The sequence below is a fragment of the Tasmannia lanceolata genome, unplaced genomic scaffold, assembly GCF_043159265.1.
Source record: "Tasmannia lanceolata isolate RefF3 unplaced genomic scaffold, GAP_Taslan_0.1 ptg000019l, whole genome shotgun sequence".
NCBI lineage: Eukaryota > Viridiplantae > Streptophyta > Magnoliopsida > Canellales > Winteraceae > Tasmannia > Tasmannia lanceolata.
This window is the reverse complement of record NW_027518696.1, coordinates 20,564,807-20,581,660: the sequence shown is the minus strand read 5'-3', so window position 1 is coordinate 20,581,660 and position 16,854 is coordinate 20,564,807. Positions and strand designations below refer to the sequence as shown.

At 39.3% G+C, this 16,854-nt stretch overlaps 1 protein-coding gene across 1 annotated transcript; it reads left to right on the top strand.

The window, feature by feature from the left end:
• Window positions 1-359: 359 nt before the first annotated feature.
• LOC143852758 (acyl carrier protein 2, mitochondrial-like) lies at window positions 360-15,623 on the top strand. Its single transcript, XM_077362348.1, has 2 exons — window positions 360-687; window positions 15,059-15,623. Exons 1-2 carry the CDS (start codon window positions 481-483, stop codon window positions 15,233-15,235), a joined length of 384 nt encoding a protein of 127 aa, XP_077218463.1. The 5' UTR covers window positions 360-480; the 3' UTR covers window positions 15,236-15,623.
• Window positions 15,624-16,854: the final 1,231 nt, after the last annotated feature.

Below are 16,854 nucleotides of genomic sequence, written 5' to 3'. Positions count from 1 at the left end.
TAATAGCATTTGGCAATAGGTTAAATATGTAAAACAAAAGAGAGTCTGTCCCATTATCAAATCATGATGGTGCAGAAATTAGTAGCCTTTTTTAGCTATCAAATTCTCATTTTGGCTATATTTGCATTGCCAGTCCCAGAATTAATAATCAGAATTGGCATCATATTCCGATTCTCCTATAAACAGAATGGAAAACATTAGAATTAAAAAAAATGGAAAGTGAAATCGTGACCGAGAGTAAGGCTAATGGGTGAGCCCAACAATGAAAAGGTACCATGTGTGCAAACCAATCTATGTTTTTTTTGTTTATTTTCCTAAACTTAAGGGATGGCTTACAACGATGTTGTGGAGAGAACCCATTTGTTGGGTCCCATCTTACATTTTCCATTGCCTTTCCACATCATCTTCTATCTTGCTCTTCTTCCAAGCTCCGCCTCCCACTAAAAAGAAAACCCTCCAAGCCTTCTTTTTCTACCTCCAATGGCAGCTAGAAACGCTCTATTGAAGCATCTGAGAGTCAAAGTCCATCCCTCATCCGCTCTTCCTCCTGCACCCTTTACCCTTTCCTTCAATCTCCTTCTTCGTCGCTTCTCCGAAGAGGTTAAAGGCTCATTCCTCGACAAATCAGAGGTCTCTGATCGCATTATTACCGTTGTCAAAAACTTCCAGAAAGTCGATCCCTCTAAGGTAAACCCCCAAAAATAAAACTCAGTTTTTTCATACAGAAATTTAGGGCATTTCACTCTATTAATGATCTTCTTCTTGTTGTTCGTTATTAGTTTCTGCACCGCTATCCGCTAGGGTTTGTGCTTCAGTTTGAAAATTAAGCTAGGTTTTGCCATTTGAATAAATAATAGATGAGTCAGTCAATGTGATATTCTGTCATTTATCTGGAATTTGTCATTTGGTTGCATAAAAGTTTAGGGCATTTCATTTTATTTCTGATCTTCTTCTTCTTGGTCATTATTGGTTTCCGTACCGCTAGGGTTTGTGCTCATGTAGAAAAAATTAAGCTAGGTTTTACCATTTGAATCTCTAGTAGATATGTCAATGTGATGTTCTATCATTTATCTGGAAATTTTCATTTGGTAGCATCTTTCTACTTTGTTTTATGATTTCATAACATTTCTGTTTTTTATGAGGCATTTGATGTTGTCAGCCTTGGAAGAAACTGTTTGTGCTCAGACTTTCTTCTTTTTGTCGATAGTAGTTAGGATTTGTAGGTTTTGGCAGATGTTCTGTTGGGTCTACATGTTTCAATTATAAGCTATTTTATCATCTTTGATCAATCATATGCTATGTAAAAATCTATATCTAACTACTCAATCTAGAATATGTGACATTTACATGTTATGGTGTATATGATGTAGTTAAAAAGTAGTTGCTATAGAATTATGCATTTTAGATTTGTGGGTGTAAGATACTTATTATGTGTCATGTAAGTGGGTAAATGGGTTGGTGATGTGGCAAACCTTTGTGCTTGCATTTAAGGAGTTGCATCTTAATGAAAAATGTAGAAAATTTGCAACCAAAACAGAAACTTATGTTTTAAGAGAGTCATGGTTCCTCTTGATTTGAACCGTTAGGAGGTCCGGTTGCCTCGAATCAACCTCTCTCCCCCTCTTCTTCTAAATTTTTCTTTGTTTATTTGTGTTATTACCAACTAGGCACGTAACAAGTAGTATCAGAGCACTTATTACGTGCCTAATTGGCTGCAACACAAATAAACAGAGAAAAATAGAAAAAAACGGGGAAGAGGTTGAGTTTTTTTATGCAACCAGACCTCTTAACGGTTCAATTCGGGTGGAACCATGACTCTCTTATAAACAGAGTTTCCTTCTTTGCTGTAAAATTCCTTTCCCTTTCTCATTAAAATACTACTACATAAATACAAGCAAAAGGTGGTGCCACATCACAAGCCCATCTACCCACTTAGAAGACAATCACCAATAACTAACCCCCACAATCCTAAAACATATAACCACAACTACATAATAACTACATTACAACTACCCATAATAGTAATATGCACATATCATTCCTTCCCCTTATAAACAACATTGTCCTCAAGGTCGAATTATTAGAGAAAATACTGTATACCACCGGGTCCCAAATCATATTGGGCACAATTTTGTTGAGCAAAGCAATTAACTTTAGACCTTGGTTTTCTTTAAAAACAACGATCATGATCTATGGAACCATGCTTTCATAATCAGTTGCTATCAAAGTTGGATGAAAATATGATATTTGATGAAGGCTCGTTGCTATGATGGAATAATTGAATGGTTTGACAAAATCAAGATACGTACATGGTTGCTTTGAAATTCTTCAAAAACTGGTGTTGTGATCGCTCGCTCAAAGAAATGTTCTCAAGATTGTTTGTTATTGCAGTGTTTAAGGAAAGCTTTGTCAAAGATAATACGAAGAGAAGGAAAGAATAGTTTGGAAACCCCAATTCAGAAGAAATTCCTTTGATAGAGAGCTTGCATTCATTGATAGGTTGCTGGAGGTGCTTGAAGGGGGCTATAAAAAATAGGATGCGAAAGATAAACGGGTTTGCATTTGGAACACATCTGGGGAGTTCTCTGTAAAATCATTCTACCATAGCCTAGTGACTAGCCTGGTGTCCTCCAAGGTAGCAAGAGTGTGGGCAATTCAAGTCCCCACCCTCCCCCCGAGTATGCACTTTTGGGTGGGCGGCACTAAGAAAGAGAATTCAAATAGTGGATTTCGTTCGCAAAAGAAAGATCCTCATTGTTGATCATTGTGCACTTTGCCTTGAAGCGGGGAAATCTTTAGATCACCTTCTCATCCATTGTTAAAATGGCAAGGGAGATTTGGAGCAAAGTGCTAAGTCGATTTGGCATAAGTTGGGTTGTCCCTGATAATCTCTTGAACCTTCTTATAGAATGGTTAGCGGCGCCATGGAAGAGAAAAGGTAAGGTGTATCATTCGGGTGTTATGGAAGGAAAGAAATGCTAGAGTAATTAAAGGAGTCTCTAAATGCTTAGCTATCCTATTTATCAAAGTGATTGCATTGACGCTTTCATGGGTCAAATCTCTTCATCTCTTCAAATTTGTTTGAGCCTATGACCTGTGGGAAAGATGGGGAGAAGTTTGTAGTAGCGTGGATGTCAAGCAAATGATTGTCCAGGTTTGGGATCCCCCGGCGACGGGTTTTGTGAAACTCAACTTCGACTGATTCAGCTTGGGGAATCTTGGCCCGACTAGGATTGGGGGAGTTCTAAGAAATGAGAAAGGGGAGATAATATGGGCTTTTGTGGGTCCCATTGGAGTAGCGGATGCAACGAAAGCTGAGGTGTGTGTAGTGCACCAAGGATTGAGGCTCATAGCAAGAGATGCCATTACTAACATGGTGGTGGAAGGAGACTCATTGAATGTGATTCGGTGGCTCAATGGTCGTCAAAATCCGCCTTGGAGATTCGGCTGCTTGTTTGACGAAATGCTTGATTGGGTCAAATAATCTTCAATAGTTTTCCAGCATGTGCGTCATTCCGCCAATGAGGTCGTGGATAGTCCTGCTAAAATTGGAGTTTCCAAGGAGTCTTTGCATCTTTATGATTCTCTTCCCCCTTGACTTATCCTAGCTTTCTATTTGCTTTTATAATTGTTCCCCCAACCTTTGAATTGACCGTCTCTGTCCACGTTGTTTTTCTTAATAAATTTGGCTGCCTTTTTCAAAAAAATGATGTAGTTACAAAGTAGTTATTGTAGGATTATTAATTTTAGATTTGTGGGTGTTTATTGCGCACTTTGTGTCATGTCAGTGGGTAAATGTGTTGGTGATGTGGCACACCTTTTTGTTTGTATTTAAAGAGTTGTATCGTAATGAAAATGTAGAGAATTTGCAACCAAAACAGAAACTTATGTTTTAGCAAAGTCATGGTTCCTCTCGAATTGAACCGTTAGGAGGTTTGGCTGCCTTGAATCAACCTCTCTCCCCATCCTCTTCTTATTTTTTCTTTGTTTATTTGTGTTACAACCAATTAGGCACGTAAAAAGTGGTATCAGAGCCCTCTCTTTGTACTGCCCTACTCGGGCTGCCTTGTATATTCTCTTTTATCAATGATAATTTACCATTCAAGAAACAAAAAAAAGTAGTATTAGAGTAGTCCGTGCACCATGACCGTGTCTTGGGAGATTATGGATTCCCTACGTGACGATTTTCAGAAGATTAAAGCACTTGTTTCGAAAATGATAGAAGAACAACGACCATTTGCTGATGGATTGAACAAAATTAGCATAGTGATCGAGTAAATGAGCAGCGAAGAAAAGTTAAATCTTGAAAATGTTGATGTTCGAGTAGAGAAAAATGCAAGAATTGATGACGACAAAGATGAAGTTAAACAAGCCAAGGATCGTATTGATTTTATTCAACCATTTGACTATTTCACAATTTTGTTGTGGCTTCGTGAAAAATTGTATTTCTTTCCAACTTTGTTCACAGTGGATTTTGAAGGCGAGGTTTGAATGATCGCGGCCATTAAGATTTGGGACCCTGGTGGAATATAGTTTTTCTCCAATAATTTGACCTTGAGGACAAGGTTGTTTGAAAGGGGTAAGGAATGATACGTACATTTTATGGTGTATATGATGTAGTTACAAAGTATTTATTGTAGGGCTATGCATTTTAGATTTGTGGGTATTAGTAATGTGTCATGTAAGCATGGTTTGAAATTTCAGTTTCGGACCTAGCCGAAACCAAAATTTCGAAATTTCGGCCGAAATCCGGTCAAACAAGGAAACTACTATTTTATTGGATATAAATTTCGGCCGAAGTTGAAATTACCGTAATTTCGGTCGAAATTTCAGTAAAATATTAAATTAATTAAAAAAAAAGATTTTTGGGTGAAATTTCTGAAAATTCCGAAATTTCGACCGAAATAAAATATTGTTTCAGATTTCATTGATTTCGGTATCGGTCTCCAACGAAATCCGAAATTTCGGTCGAAATTTAAAACCATGCATGTAAGTGGGTAAATGGGTTTGTGATATGACATACCTTTGTGTTTGTATTTAAGGAGCTGCATCTTAATGAAAAGGGAGAGAAGCTATGTTGGATGGATTCTTTGCCCCCAATGGCGAATCTGTGTCGACACGCCTCCACACGCGAATGGAACATGGATTCGCATGGGACACACCCGGATTCTTGTCATAGCCATGTCCCGCACGAATCCTGTTTTATCGGACGAATCTGACTCATCAGATTATCTTTTAAAATGCGAATCCTGTATATTTTCCCTTTAAAGGTGTTTTCTTCAACTTTTTTTTTTAATATGAACGCACAACCTGTCCTCTTTTAATAAAAACCCTAGTGCTAGTGCCTCGACTCTCGACCCTGGAACTTCGACCCCCCTTCCTCCTCATTCTTAAACTCTCTTAGTAAAAACCTCAAATGCCCTGATCCTTCAACCTCATATATATATATATATATATATATATATATATATATATATATATATAGAGAGAGAGAGAGAGAGAGAGAGAGAGAGAGAGAGAGAGAGAGTTCCTAAGGTGTCACCTCATATAGCTTATATGAGGTGGCGCTTAAAAACATAAGGGGCCCACTTTGTTTGGATGATCCAAAGCATTCATTTGATAGGCCCTCACATAGATAGGGTATGGCCAAAAAATTAACTTCATAGGATCATCCTAACCCTTCCATTTGTGGAGGTTGAAATGGATGGGTATAAACCTCCATAAATCTGCTCATTTTTAACCTCCATAAATGGAAGGGTTAGAATGATCCTATGGACCTGATTTTATGTAGGCACCATATCCATCTAAGGGCCTTTCAAATGAGTGGTTTGGATCACCCCAAAAATGTGGGCCCCTTATGTTTTGTGAGCGCCACCTCATATAAGCTATATGAGGTGACACCTTAGGAACTCTACTCTCTCTCTCTCTCTCTCTCTCTCTATATATATATATATATATATATATATCAATTTTTTAATTTTTAAAATCTTATTTAATTTAAAAATTACTGAATCCACGAATCCCAATTTTTGGGGTTTGCAAAATCCGACACCTCTCCCGAAACGCGAATCTGAATCCATGCAACATAGGAGAGAAGTTTACAACCAAGAAAGAAACCTTGCTTAGGAGAGTTATGGTTCTGTCGAATTGAACCTCTAGGAGGTCTGGTGGCCTCGAATCAACCCTCAACCCTTCCCTGTTTGTTCTCTATCTTTTATTCTTTGTTTATTTGTGTTACGGCCAATTAGGCATGTAACATCATTCTTTTGTGTGCATTTGGGATGTGGAGGATGAGACATGCACAATAAGGTGTAGTCATCACCTTGTTCGTTCTTTCAATCATGATGGTGTTGATCTGAGATCGAATTGTCTTTTCAAAGATGAGGCCTATCTTTATGTGAGCCCGGGTCCTAGCTGATTTGATTGGGACTTCGGGAGTGAATGAGTGAGACCTGAATTCACGGTGTGGGAAGTAAGACAAAGTTCCTATTTTTGTGGATTGTCATCTGCAACTTTATCCCCATTGTGCTATGCGATGTGTCTTGAAATTTTCACACCTATCAATGACAGGATCAATCTGTATTTCTGTTTATTTGTGACTTGTGAGGAGCCATGCTTTTAGGGACCTAGTGCCTTGATGATCTTATCGACTTATCAGTATCTGAGAAGGATAAAGTAACAACCCTTTAAGTGTGTGATGCCTAGAAAATTTGACCTATTGAGTATACATTGATATCTATTATTTTAGGAGGATACTGTGGTAACTTTTCTTATACAGTGTTAGAAAAAAGTGGCAGGTCAATGGCATGTGTGATCTATCTGTATTTTTTCTTTTCTTCTTAGATTTGAAATTCGTTTCAAATACTTACTCTTGGATTTTTTTGAAAGGAAAATATATTTATTAGCATTGTAATTAGTAACATACAATTGATGATACATCAGGATATAATGGTGATATATTGCTGTATCTATCTGATATGATAAATATTGCGATAACTCCACCTTTTTGTTGGAGTAGAACCATATCACAATGTATCGGGAACCTTGTGACTATGATTATGTTATGAGAACCAGATTAGTATCTATGAAACCAAGGATAGAACTAACTCACCATGCTCCAAACATTCTTAAAACAACTAATCACCAGTGTCTAGGAGGAAAGAAGGATATAATGTCCTTAATTTAATGTTCTAAAATGATCCTTTAAAACACAATGTATTTGACCTTATTCCTCTAGCTCCTGCCTCGGTTTCCTCTACATTGACATCCTCTTCCTCGTCTCGACTACCCCTTGGTGGGTGGGTTATAATTGCTTTCCTTCTTGGCCTTTCCCAACCTCTAGCTATAAGTGCCACCGTCTGGCCAAGAGTGGTCGTTACTTTCAAATACCAGCCCCTTTGACCAACTACTCACTATTGTCATCCAACTTGTCAAGAGAAATGAGATCATATGCCCCCAACTCTTTTTACCTTTGCCTGAAATTCTCTCCTAGGCGTTGGTTACGTTTCTTAATGATTAGAAATTTAGATCAGTAAATCCTTTTTTACCCTAGTTACTTCTTTTCTTCGCTTGGATCTTAGAGCAGAAATAAACAATTAAGAACATTTGTTTAGATAAACAAGTGAGTTAAGACATACATTGTTGATTGTGCTCTAGTTGAGATTTGCGGGGAATAGGAAATAATGAAGTATGCTCTTATACTTTCGCTTGAAAATCTTAAGGTTTGATGGTTTAGGGTTTTGAAATAGCAGGAATTGGAGATGTAAAAGGGCTTTGCTCCATTTGTTCCCCAAAGAGGGAAGGTGGTAATGGGCTTATTCTTTTATGGATTTTATAGGCACCATGGTATTTCGCTTCTACAAAATGCCACATATAGTATTGGTTTTTGCAAATGCCCACCTAAAGTTTGGGGATGTTTTGCAAAGAACTATCTATCATTAAAACTATAGTTTTAAAACTCCCCCGCGTCATCGTGGACTCCCCCGAGTCGACTCCCTTTTACTTTGGCCTTGTTCTGTGTTTTGCCGCCGTGTTCCACGTTTTGCCTTACAGAGTCAATAAAAACTCCTTGACTCTTTCGAGTTATGACCACGTCAACCGAGTACTCAACCGTGTCAACTGAGTACTCGACCGTGTTAGGATTTTCTTCGGCCGCATTCCACGCCCCATCTTTTTTAAATACTGGTTAAACTCTAAAAGAACAGCTAATGACTTATTTATGTTGTAAAAAGACTACACTACCTTTGTTTGTTGCTCTTGTTAATCCTTTATAAAATTTACCAAAATTAGAAAATCAGACCTTGTATGATAGAGAGGAGAGAAAGACAACATGTTTTTCTTTTTCTTCTTGTTTGCTTTTGGACAAAAAAAGCCCCTGTCACCACCTCTCCTGCTAGTATGCTACCAACTAATCTCTGCTAATAAGCTTGTAAGGAAGCATTGTAATCAACTTGCTCCATCTGCCACCTCAGTGTTATGTGACTTCATCCTGTATAATCATATCCCCGAGTCGACTCCCTTTTACTTTGGCCTTGTTCTGTGTTTTGCCGCCGTGTTCCACGTTTTGCCTTACAGAGTCAATAAAAACTCCTTGACTCTTCCGAGTTATGACCACGTCAACCGAGTACTCAACCGTGTCAACTGAGTACTCGACCGTGTTAGGATTTTCTTCGGCCGCATTCCACGCCCCATCTTCTTTTTTAAACACTGGTTAAACTCTAAAAGAACAGCTAATGACTTATTTATGTTGTAAAAAGACTACACTACCTTTGTTTGTTGCTCTTGTTAATCCTTTATAAAATTTATAAAAATTAGAAAATCAGACCTTGTATGATAGAGAGGAGAGAAAGACAACATGTTTTTCTATTTCTTCTTGTTTGCTTTTGGACAAAAAAAGCCCCTGTCACCACCTCTCCTGCTAGTATGCTACCAACTAATCTCTGCTAATAAGCTTGTAAGGAAGCATTGTAATCAACTTGCTCCATCTGCCACCTCAGTGTTATGTGACTTCATCCTGTATAATCATAATATCTTGTTAGAAGAAAAACGACATCATCAAAAAAATCAAGGAAGAGGATAAAACCTTATTCATCTAAAACAAAAATAGGATAATATTCATAAGCCCTTCAGATAAAAAGCAAGAAAACCATCCTCTAGTTTCAAAACTAGTTCTTTGGCGTTGGAGAGGGTGAATTATACATCATTGTGAGCCTTTGATGAAGCCTTCATTTATGCTTTGTCGATGAACGTGAGGAGAGAGTTTTAGTATCCCTCTTCATTATGAAGGCCCACCTGAATAAGTTTTCTCCTTTTGGGTTAGATTTTATGTTTGAGGTGGGGCTGTGATTTTATTGAAAAGGAATGGAGAGAATACGTACTGGTTTTCAGGGGATCGAACCGAGCCCAGGTGATGAATTCCTTAAGCCTTCCAAGGTTTCATATCCACCTGATAGAAGAGAAAGTTTTTTATTCAATTTTTTCTCATTTTATCAACGAAAGGAGGCAAAAAGTAAAGCTGTGGAAAGAGAAGAGTATGAACTTGGTCAGTCAATACAAGCATGGGAATAATGAGCCATCTCTGACTTCCTTAGGTGAATGTTTTCAATTGTTCTTACCTCTAGCTGCCATTAAAAACCATTTTCAAATCCCTCGATTCAAAAGAAAGAATTTGTAGAGCACACACCTTTGCATATTACAATCTTGATTAAGTGGAAGACCATCCATGAATCAAATGTGAAAGGAAAACCCAAATCAGTTGAGGAATGAATGCTCTGGGCAATAACATCTTCAACTATCGGAAACAATGCTGAAATCTGGTCATTGCTTACATCAATATCTTTGCATTGCGAGGGGGAGGGGTGTGGATCTTGCCCAAAACTTGCAATCAAGATGACTGTGCTTGTTAGCATGGCTGAGCTTGAGCGTACACGGAGTAGGTTTTCGGGATCAAAGGCCAGTGTAGTTGTCAAACTCTTATGACTTGTACGAGCCAACTCCCGCGTCGAGTCGCTGGGCTTTCGAGGCGAGTTGCATGGGTGACTCACCTCTGTTGAATACTCTTCTGACTCATCTGGTAACTCGAACGGGTCTCTAGGAGCTGACTTGAAAAAATACTTACGAGTTGAGTCGTCGGGCATGGGCTTTCTTGTTTTGATGGTTGAAAACTTGAAAGTTGGAACTTAGAACTTAATTATTTTTGTGCATGCAAGTTGCAAGCATATAGTTATTTATTAGGGGTGCAACTCGGGTTGATTTTTTGGAATACGGGTTAAGCTTTTACCTTAAAATCAGGTCGGGTCCTATTCATTTTTTAGCAAAAACTCAACCCGGCCCGATCCAAGTTGAACCCCTATTATTTATATTTTTGGCTTAGTGCTTTATCTATGTGATATTGGGTTATATGTTTTTTACATGCTTCATCTTTTGATATATATAGTTATATTTGTTTGAACTAAATGTATGTTCTTGTCAAAAACTCTTAACGAGCCACTAGTCGGGTAGAGTTGACAACAATTTCTGTGTAAGGACACCATGGAAGATGACTGAAACAACAGTACATGCATCAATGACGATCGAACTTGTCAGATTTCGTTTTTTACAAATTTAAGTTTATCAAGCGGTATATTTTAGCCTTTTTTTCTACAGGGTCTCTTTAAAATATAGTCATTTATGTTGGTAGCTGGATACGGATTGGGAATCTGCAAAAGCCTTATTTGCTTTATTTTTTTGATTGATAAAATAAACTTTGTTAAGAAAGAAAGCAAATGCATGGGGAATTTACCAAGGTTGCCAGAGCGGGAGGCGGGAAGCGAAGGCTCCCGGGATGGTGGGAAGCGGGAAGCATGAAGGGTCAGGGTAGACCTGGCAAACGGGTGGTACGGGCCGGGTCATAAATGACCCGGAATTTTATGGGTCACAATTTGGTGAACCCAGACCGACAGACCCCACCTGTACGGGCCGGTGGATCCGCGGGTCACCCTGTTTGTTTTTTTTTTTTTTGCTGTTTTTATTCCCACACTATAATAGGATGATCCAAACCGTCCATGTGATGGGCCATAACGTAAATAGGTTGCATTTCCATATGATAGTCATAGCCCTCTCATCTATGGAGGAATTGCATATTATTATTTTTGGAGACCACTATAGATCAGACGGGTAGGATCATCCAATGGAAATGATTTTTGGGGCACAATCTATTTACATTGTGTTCCATCACATGGACGGTTTAGATCATCCTATGATGTGGTTCGTACAGTGCTTCCTGAAAAATACGAGACTATAAGGGCTTACACCATATAAAATCTCAATCATTTTGGTTTATACGGGCACCCGCGTGTCCACCCGGCTAAGCCCAATTTTGACAGGATCTGTACGGGCCAAGTGTACCCGCGGGTCCGGGTCACTTTTTGCTAGGTCTAGGTCGTCCCTCACCCGAGGGCCCTCACCTCACTTCTCTTTGAGAGGTTTAGGTTACATGTGTTTGTTAAAAGAGCAGTCGGGAAAGCCTCCCTTCCGTGCGTTCTTGCGTGCGTGCGTCTGGAGCAGTAAAGTGAGGGCCCGCGGACCGGACGGAATGACTAAACCGATAGGGACGCGGTCCGGGGGACCGGAGTTGAGTAGGAAACAAATCCCTAAGCCCGAGCCAGTGAAGTGAGGGGACCCCTATCCCTTAAAGGCAGCCTCCTAACTCGTTGAAGCTTCGCCCTCAAAACCTAATCTGTGTGGAGCAGTAAAGAGGAGATCGAAATAAAAGGGAAGGATAGCACCAAAGCAAAGCGAAACACCTACTTCAAGGCAAGGAGAGTAGACCAAGTTGGAGAAATAGGTTTTAAGGAACCAAGTCAGCAAGTCGAAGCTCAAGGACGAATGAGTTCTTGAGTCAGCAAGCTTTCTCCTCTTTGGCCCCCTTTCCAGCACCAAGGCACCAACGAAAGCAAAGCGTAGCGACCAAATCGAAGAAGAGAAGGAGAGGGGAGCTTACTCCGCTTAGAGAGACTGGAGATGACGCAGGGGTAAGCGTTGGGGAAGCATAATGGGGAAATGACGGGGAAGCGTGTTTCCCATTTTTGTGATTCCCATAAAATTAAAGCAATGGGAAACGACAGGGAAGCGTGATTCGCATTTTGGGGGAAGCATGATTCCCACTTTTTGGGGAAGCATCGAGATTCCCGATTCGGAATCGTGTTCCGGGGAATCGTGATTCCCCAATGCAGGGTGCAATTTCTGCTTCCTTGGACTTTACAATGCCCAAAGAGAGGGCCCCGACCATAATAAAAACTATAATCTAGGCATGTCCAGCCAAGCAATTACATTGTTGTAAGATGCACTGGACTTAACTAGATGGTCAACCGGCTAATTTTCTTCATGAGAATTGGCACTCAACAAATGTTTTTGATTAAACCATCTTTCTGAACATACATGAAAGTTGTCAATGAGGGTGAGAGGCATTCTTTTGTTGGCTTATTACTAATAGAATGGACAAGGTCTTTCCTCATGGCTGCAATATTTAGAAAGCATATATTTCTTTTCTTCTTTATTCATGTTCATTCTCTCATTTCTCATTTCCCCACTTCCTCTATTTCTTTCCCTGTCAAAATAATGTTTTAGGGATTTTGTAGGTTGTGCTTCTCTCATCTGTTTGAAGAAACCAGAAAGTAAGACCAAAATAGGAGTTAGAAACATATGATTAGAGGTTGGTAGGCTTCACATTAACAGTTAGAAACTTAAGAGGTTGGTCGGCTTCACATTTGATTTTTGTGCCCCATTTAGTTTTGTTTATATTTAAGGTGCTGACATCAGGTGTCCCTATATGTGTGTGTGTGTGTGTGAAAGTGTTTTTCTGATCCGTCGGATCAGATAACTTATCTGGTCCGTTGACCAGAAACACAGTGGGGCCCATATTGTTGGGTGATCCAAATCATTCATTTGATGTATATATACATATAGATATGCGCGCACACACACACACACATACATAAGTATGTATTCTATAATGATTCTCAGCTCAACTCAACTCAACAAAGCCTTTGTCCAAAACTAGTTGGGGTCGGCTAAATGAATCCTTTAGAAAAATTTCAGGAAGAAGGTGAAAGGAATCTACCCTGCTCTAATCATGGCTCTAGTTGGGTTCTTCTACGTGTATCATTTTCTTCCATTCTATCCTATCCAAGGTCATGTTCTCTATTATGTTCCTAGCTATCAAGTCTTTCCTCACTGTTTCTACCCAAGTTGTTTTCGGTCTGCCCCTACCTCTTTTTACTCCATCAATTGGGCACGAGTTGCTTCTTCTCACCGGAGCATCCAAAGGCTTACGTTGGATATTTCCAAACCATCTTAACCGGTGCTCTCTCATCTTCTCCTCAATTGGTCCCACCCCCACCTTTTTACGAATGTCTTCATTTTTAATTCTATCTAACCTTGTGTGGCCACACATCCATCTAAGCATTCGCATCTTTGCTACACTCATCTTATGCATATGCTGCTTCTTGGTGGCCCAACATTCTAGGCCGTACAGCATGGCTGGCCTCATAGCTGTCTTATAAAACTTTTCCTTCAACTTGGTAGGGATTTTACGGTCGTACAGAACGCCTGAGGCAAGCTTCCACTTCAACCAACCTGCTCTTATTCTATGGTTAACATCATCTTCAATCTCTCCTTCCTTATGTAGAATTGAACCAAGATAGCGAAAGATATCCTATAATGATATCTTCCAAAAAAGGAAAGACACTGAAATTGGTGTGTCAGCCAGTTGGTTGCCTATATTTGACATATGTTAGTGTCTACTGCCCTGTGTCATCATGGACTCCCCCGAGTAGACTCCTTTTTTCCTTGGCCGTGTTATTGTCCAAGTCCGCATTTTGCCCTACGAATTCAATCAAAACCCCTTCGAGTCTCCCGAATCATGACCGCGTCAACTGAGTACACGACCACGTCATGCCGAGTCGACTAAGGTTTTCTTTGGCCCGTTTTGACCTACATCTGCATTTTGGAACACTGGAATCAAGGGAATACAAGATGACCCTTGCATCCCTTGGTGATAAAGAGCGATAAAATCCATGTGACCATCCGGAACTACATTACCTTGGTGGAAACATGATATGTAGACTTGCAAATGGTTTGGAGCAATGTCCTAGGTTTGGATGAAGCTCCCAATCTCCAAGAACATATACATATAATGTACATATGTATAAATATTTATATAGGACTTGCTAGGAAATTACCCAGAAAGCCATTTCACGGTTCACTTTTTCAGGAGAGAGCAACTTTTTCAGGAGAGAGCAACCACCTCAGATGAATTAAATGAATAAGACATTATCTACTATGAGGTGGCTGTTCTGTCCTGAAAAAGTGAGCCTCAAAATGGCTTTCTGCGAAATTGCCTAGCAAGAATCACTCTCTTCGGAAGATTGGAAGTCATACACCCTCACGGGCCAGCCTAGACCTCCAAGAGTCCCAATAGCTATTTGTTGAAACTTCTACCTAATGCCATGTTGGGATTAAAACACATGAGCCAGACCTTGCAATAAAAAATAATCCCTTCAGTGCAACTGTGCAAGTAGGTCCAGGAGAACCGACACAGGTCCATCTGAGTTTAGCCCTTCAGTGTAAGATATATGGACCCAACGACACTAACATGGTGTTAGGCCCATTCAGTAGGTGAAAACGGTGTTCATTTTAAAATATTTTTACCACTTGCAATTGTGAATGACCGTCTCTTTGATGGTCTTACTTTTGGGAAGATATTGTTGTGTTTTTAACAAAGAAACACTAATGGACCTGAGTATAATCAAATTTCAAACTAAGACATAATGACGGGTTGATTATCCTGAATATTTGTATGATGAAATTGTGATTTATCATCCTAATAGAGTTGTCTTGACTCTGCCAATTCTAACCTTGCCTGTTAAATTATAGTTTAGTGGTGATGTTATCTTAGGCAGTATTTTCATCACATAAATGCATTACCGCAAATAAAATTTTGATGAGTAGCTGCCTGGTTAACCAGAATTTTTCTGTGAAAATTTCAACCAATTAATGCTGGATTTATTTTCCTATTCAGGTTACACCAAGTGCTCATTTCCAGAATGACCTTGGACTCGACAGTTTAGACACTGTAGAAATTGTCATGGCTCTAGAAGAAGAGTTTGGGTTCGAGATCCCTGATAATGAAGCCGACAAGATCAACTCCATCAACCTTGCTGTTGACTTCATCGCCTCGCATCCTCAGGCCAAATGAAACAAGTGAAGGGTTTGTGTTCCTTTCTGTTATTTAGTCCTGAGGTTTTTAATCTTAGAGTTTCTGGCTGAACAGGAACATGGAAACTTGGTACCTTATTTTGTTTCTGTGGACGTCCCTTTGTCTCTCATTTTATGTTCGGAGTTGTAGTTGAATAGGAAAAATAGAATTTTTGTATTTGTTTGCTATCTTTGTCCTTTGCTTATGTTTGCCAATGCTAAACTGGTTTCCCCATGGCCACAAATTCGGAATAAGAGTTAACGCCAACCGTTAGCTGGACAATTGCAAAGTACCCCATTTAAAAGGAGTAATTGTAGTTCTATAATATTTTTGGATACATCTATTGGCGACAGTTATCTGAACTTCTCATCTGTATTGCCCCGTAGTAGATATGCCATGCTGTGGACATCCACCCATCCACTTTATGACTCTTGCCTACTGAATGTGAACCACTGTCTATTTTGTTGTTTCAACCATCTGTTTGCATGGAACTAACATTTATATTGACTGACTGATGTTATTTTTGGGCACCAATCTAGATTCGGTGAGTACATTTAAATTTAGTCAGATCTTTGTATATTTGGATAGATACTGGTAGCCCTGCATGTGTGATGCACTCAAGGATTAAAATTTCGGTTTCGGTTACCATTCAAAAAAATAAAAATAAAAATGGGTTTCGGTTTCGGTGGCAATTTAAAGCTTTGTTTGAGGTTCATAGGTGCTGTATGTCAACCTAGAAGATTCTCAGTACAATTGCTACTGTTTTGAAAACTTTAGAATAAATATAAGGGGGCGGTGGCATGGCCAACCCCGAACCATGTGGCAGGTGATTAGGGCCATTGATTTGGTTGACGAATAAGATTTTTTTCTATTGCTGTTGGTCCTACCCTGATCTGGTGATCCTAGGCTCTTGATCAAGCTGATTAAAAAGGTGATTTTTTAGGGGGTGTCAAAACAATTCCTAGGCTCTTGATCAAGCTTATTAAAAGGTGATTTTTTAGGGTTAGTAGAAAACATTATGCCATTGATTGTTTCAAAAGCAATTACATAATAACTAATTACATGTATCAACTGTACGGTGCATTCATGCCCATCCAATATCAGTGCTCGTCTCTCTAAAAAGTTTGGCTTTTTTGGACCTTGATCCAAAAGGTCTCCTTCAGGGTTATAACTGTTGATTTAGTACTTTATCTTACGCCTGGGATGTCTCGTCAGGAATAGACTTAGACTATGTGGGTTGTCTCGTGATGTTTTACGAGATCAATGGCTTTGATTTCACATACATGCCCCCCGTGCTCCCTTGTAGGTTAAACAAAAATTGACTTTTACCATGGATCGTAAAGGGAACTTTCTTCGTATGTTTGTTCTATTATTTAGTCACTATTTTTTCGGGCTGTTGATAGTTTTTTTTTGGAACTGTAACAGCCTTAATGATTAAAATAGGGAGATGATAACTTCACTCCTTTTACTGAAAGAACTTCACAACGGGTTGCTAAAAGGTGACTTTGGTTGCTTGTGTGTGTGTTTTTCTTTCTTTTTTTCCTTACTATCAGAGAGATTTGTAACGGCATCCGAGATCGTAAGGGCGATGGACATGCCATTTGCCCATTTCCTCCATT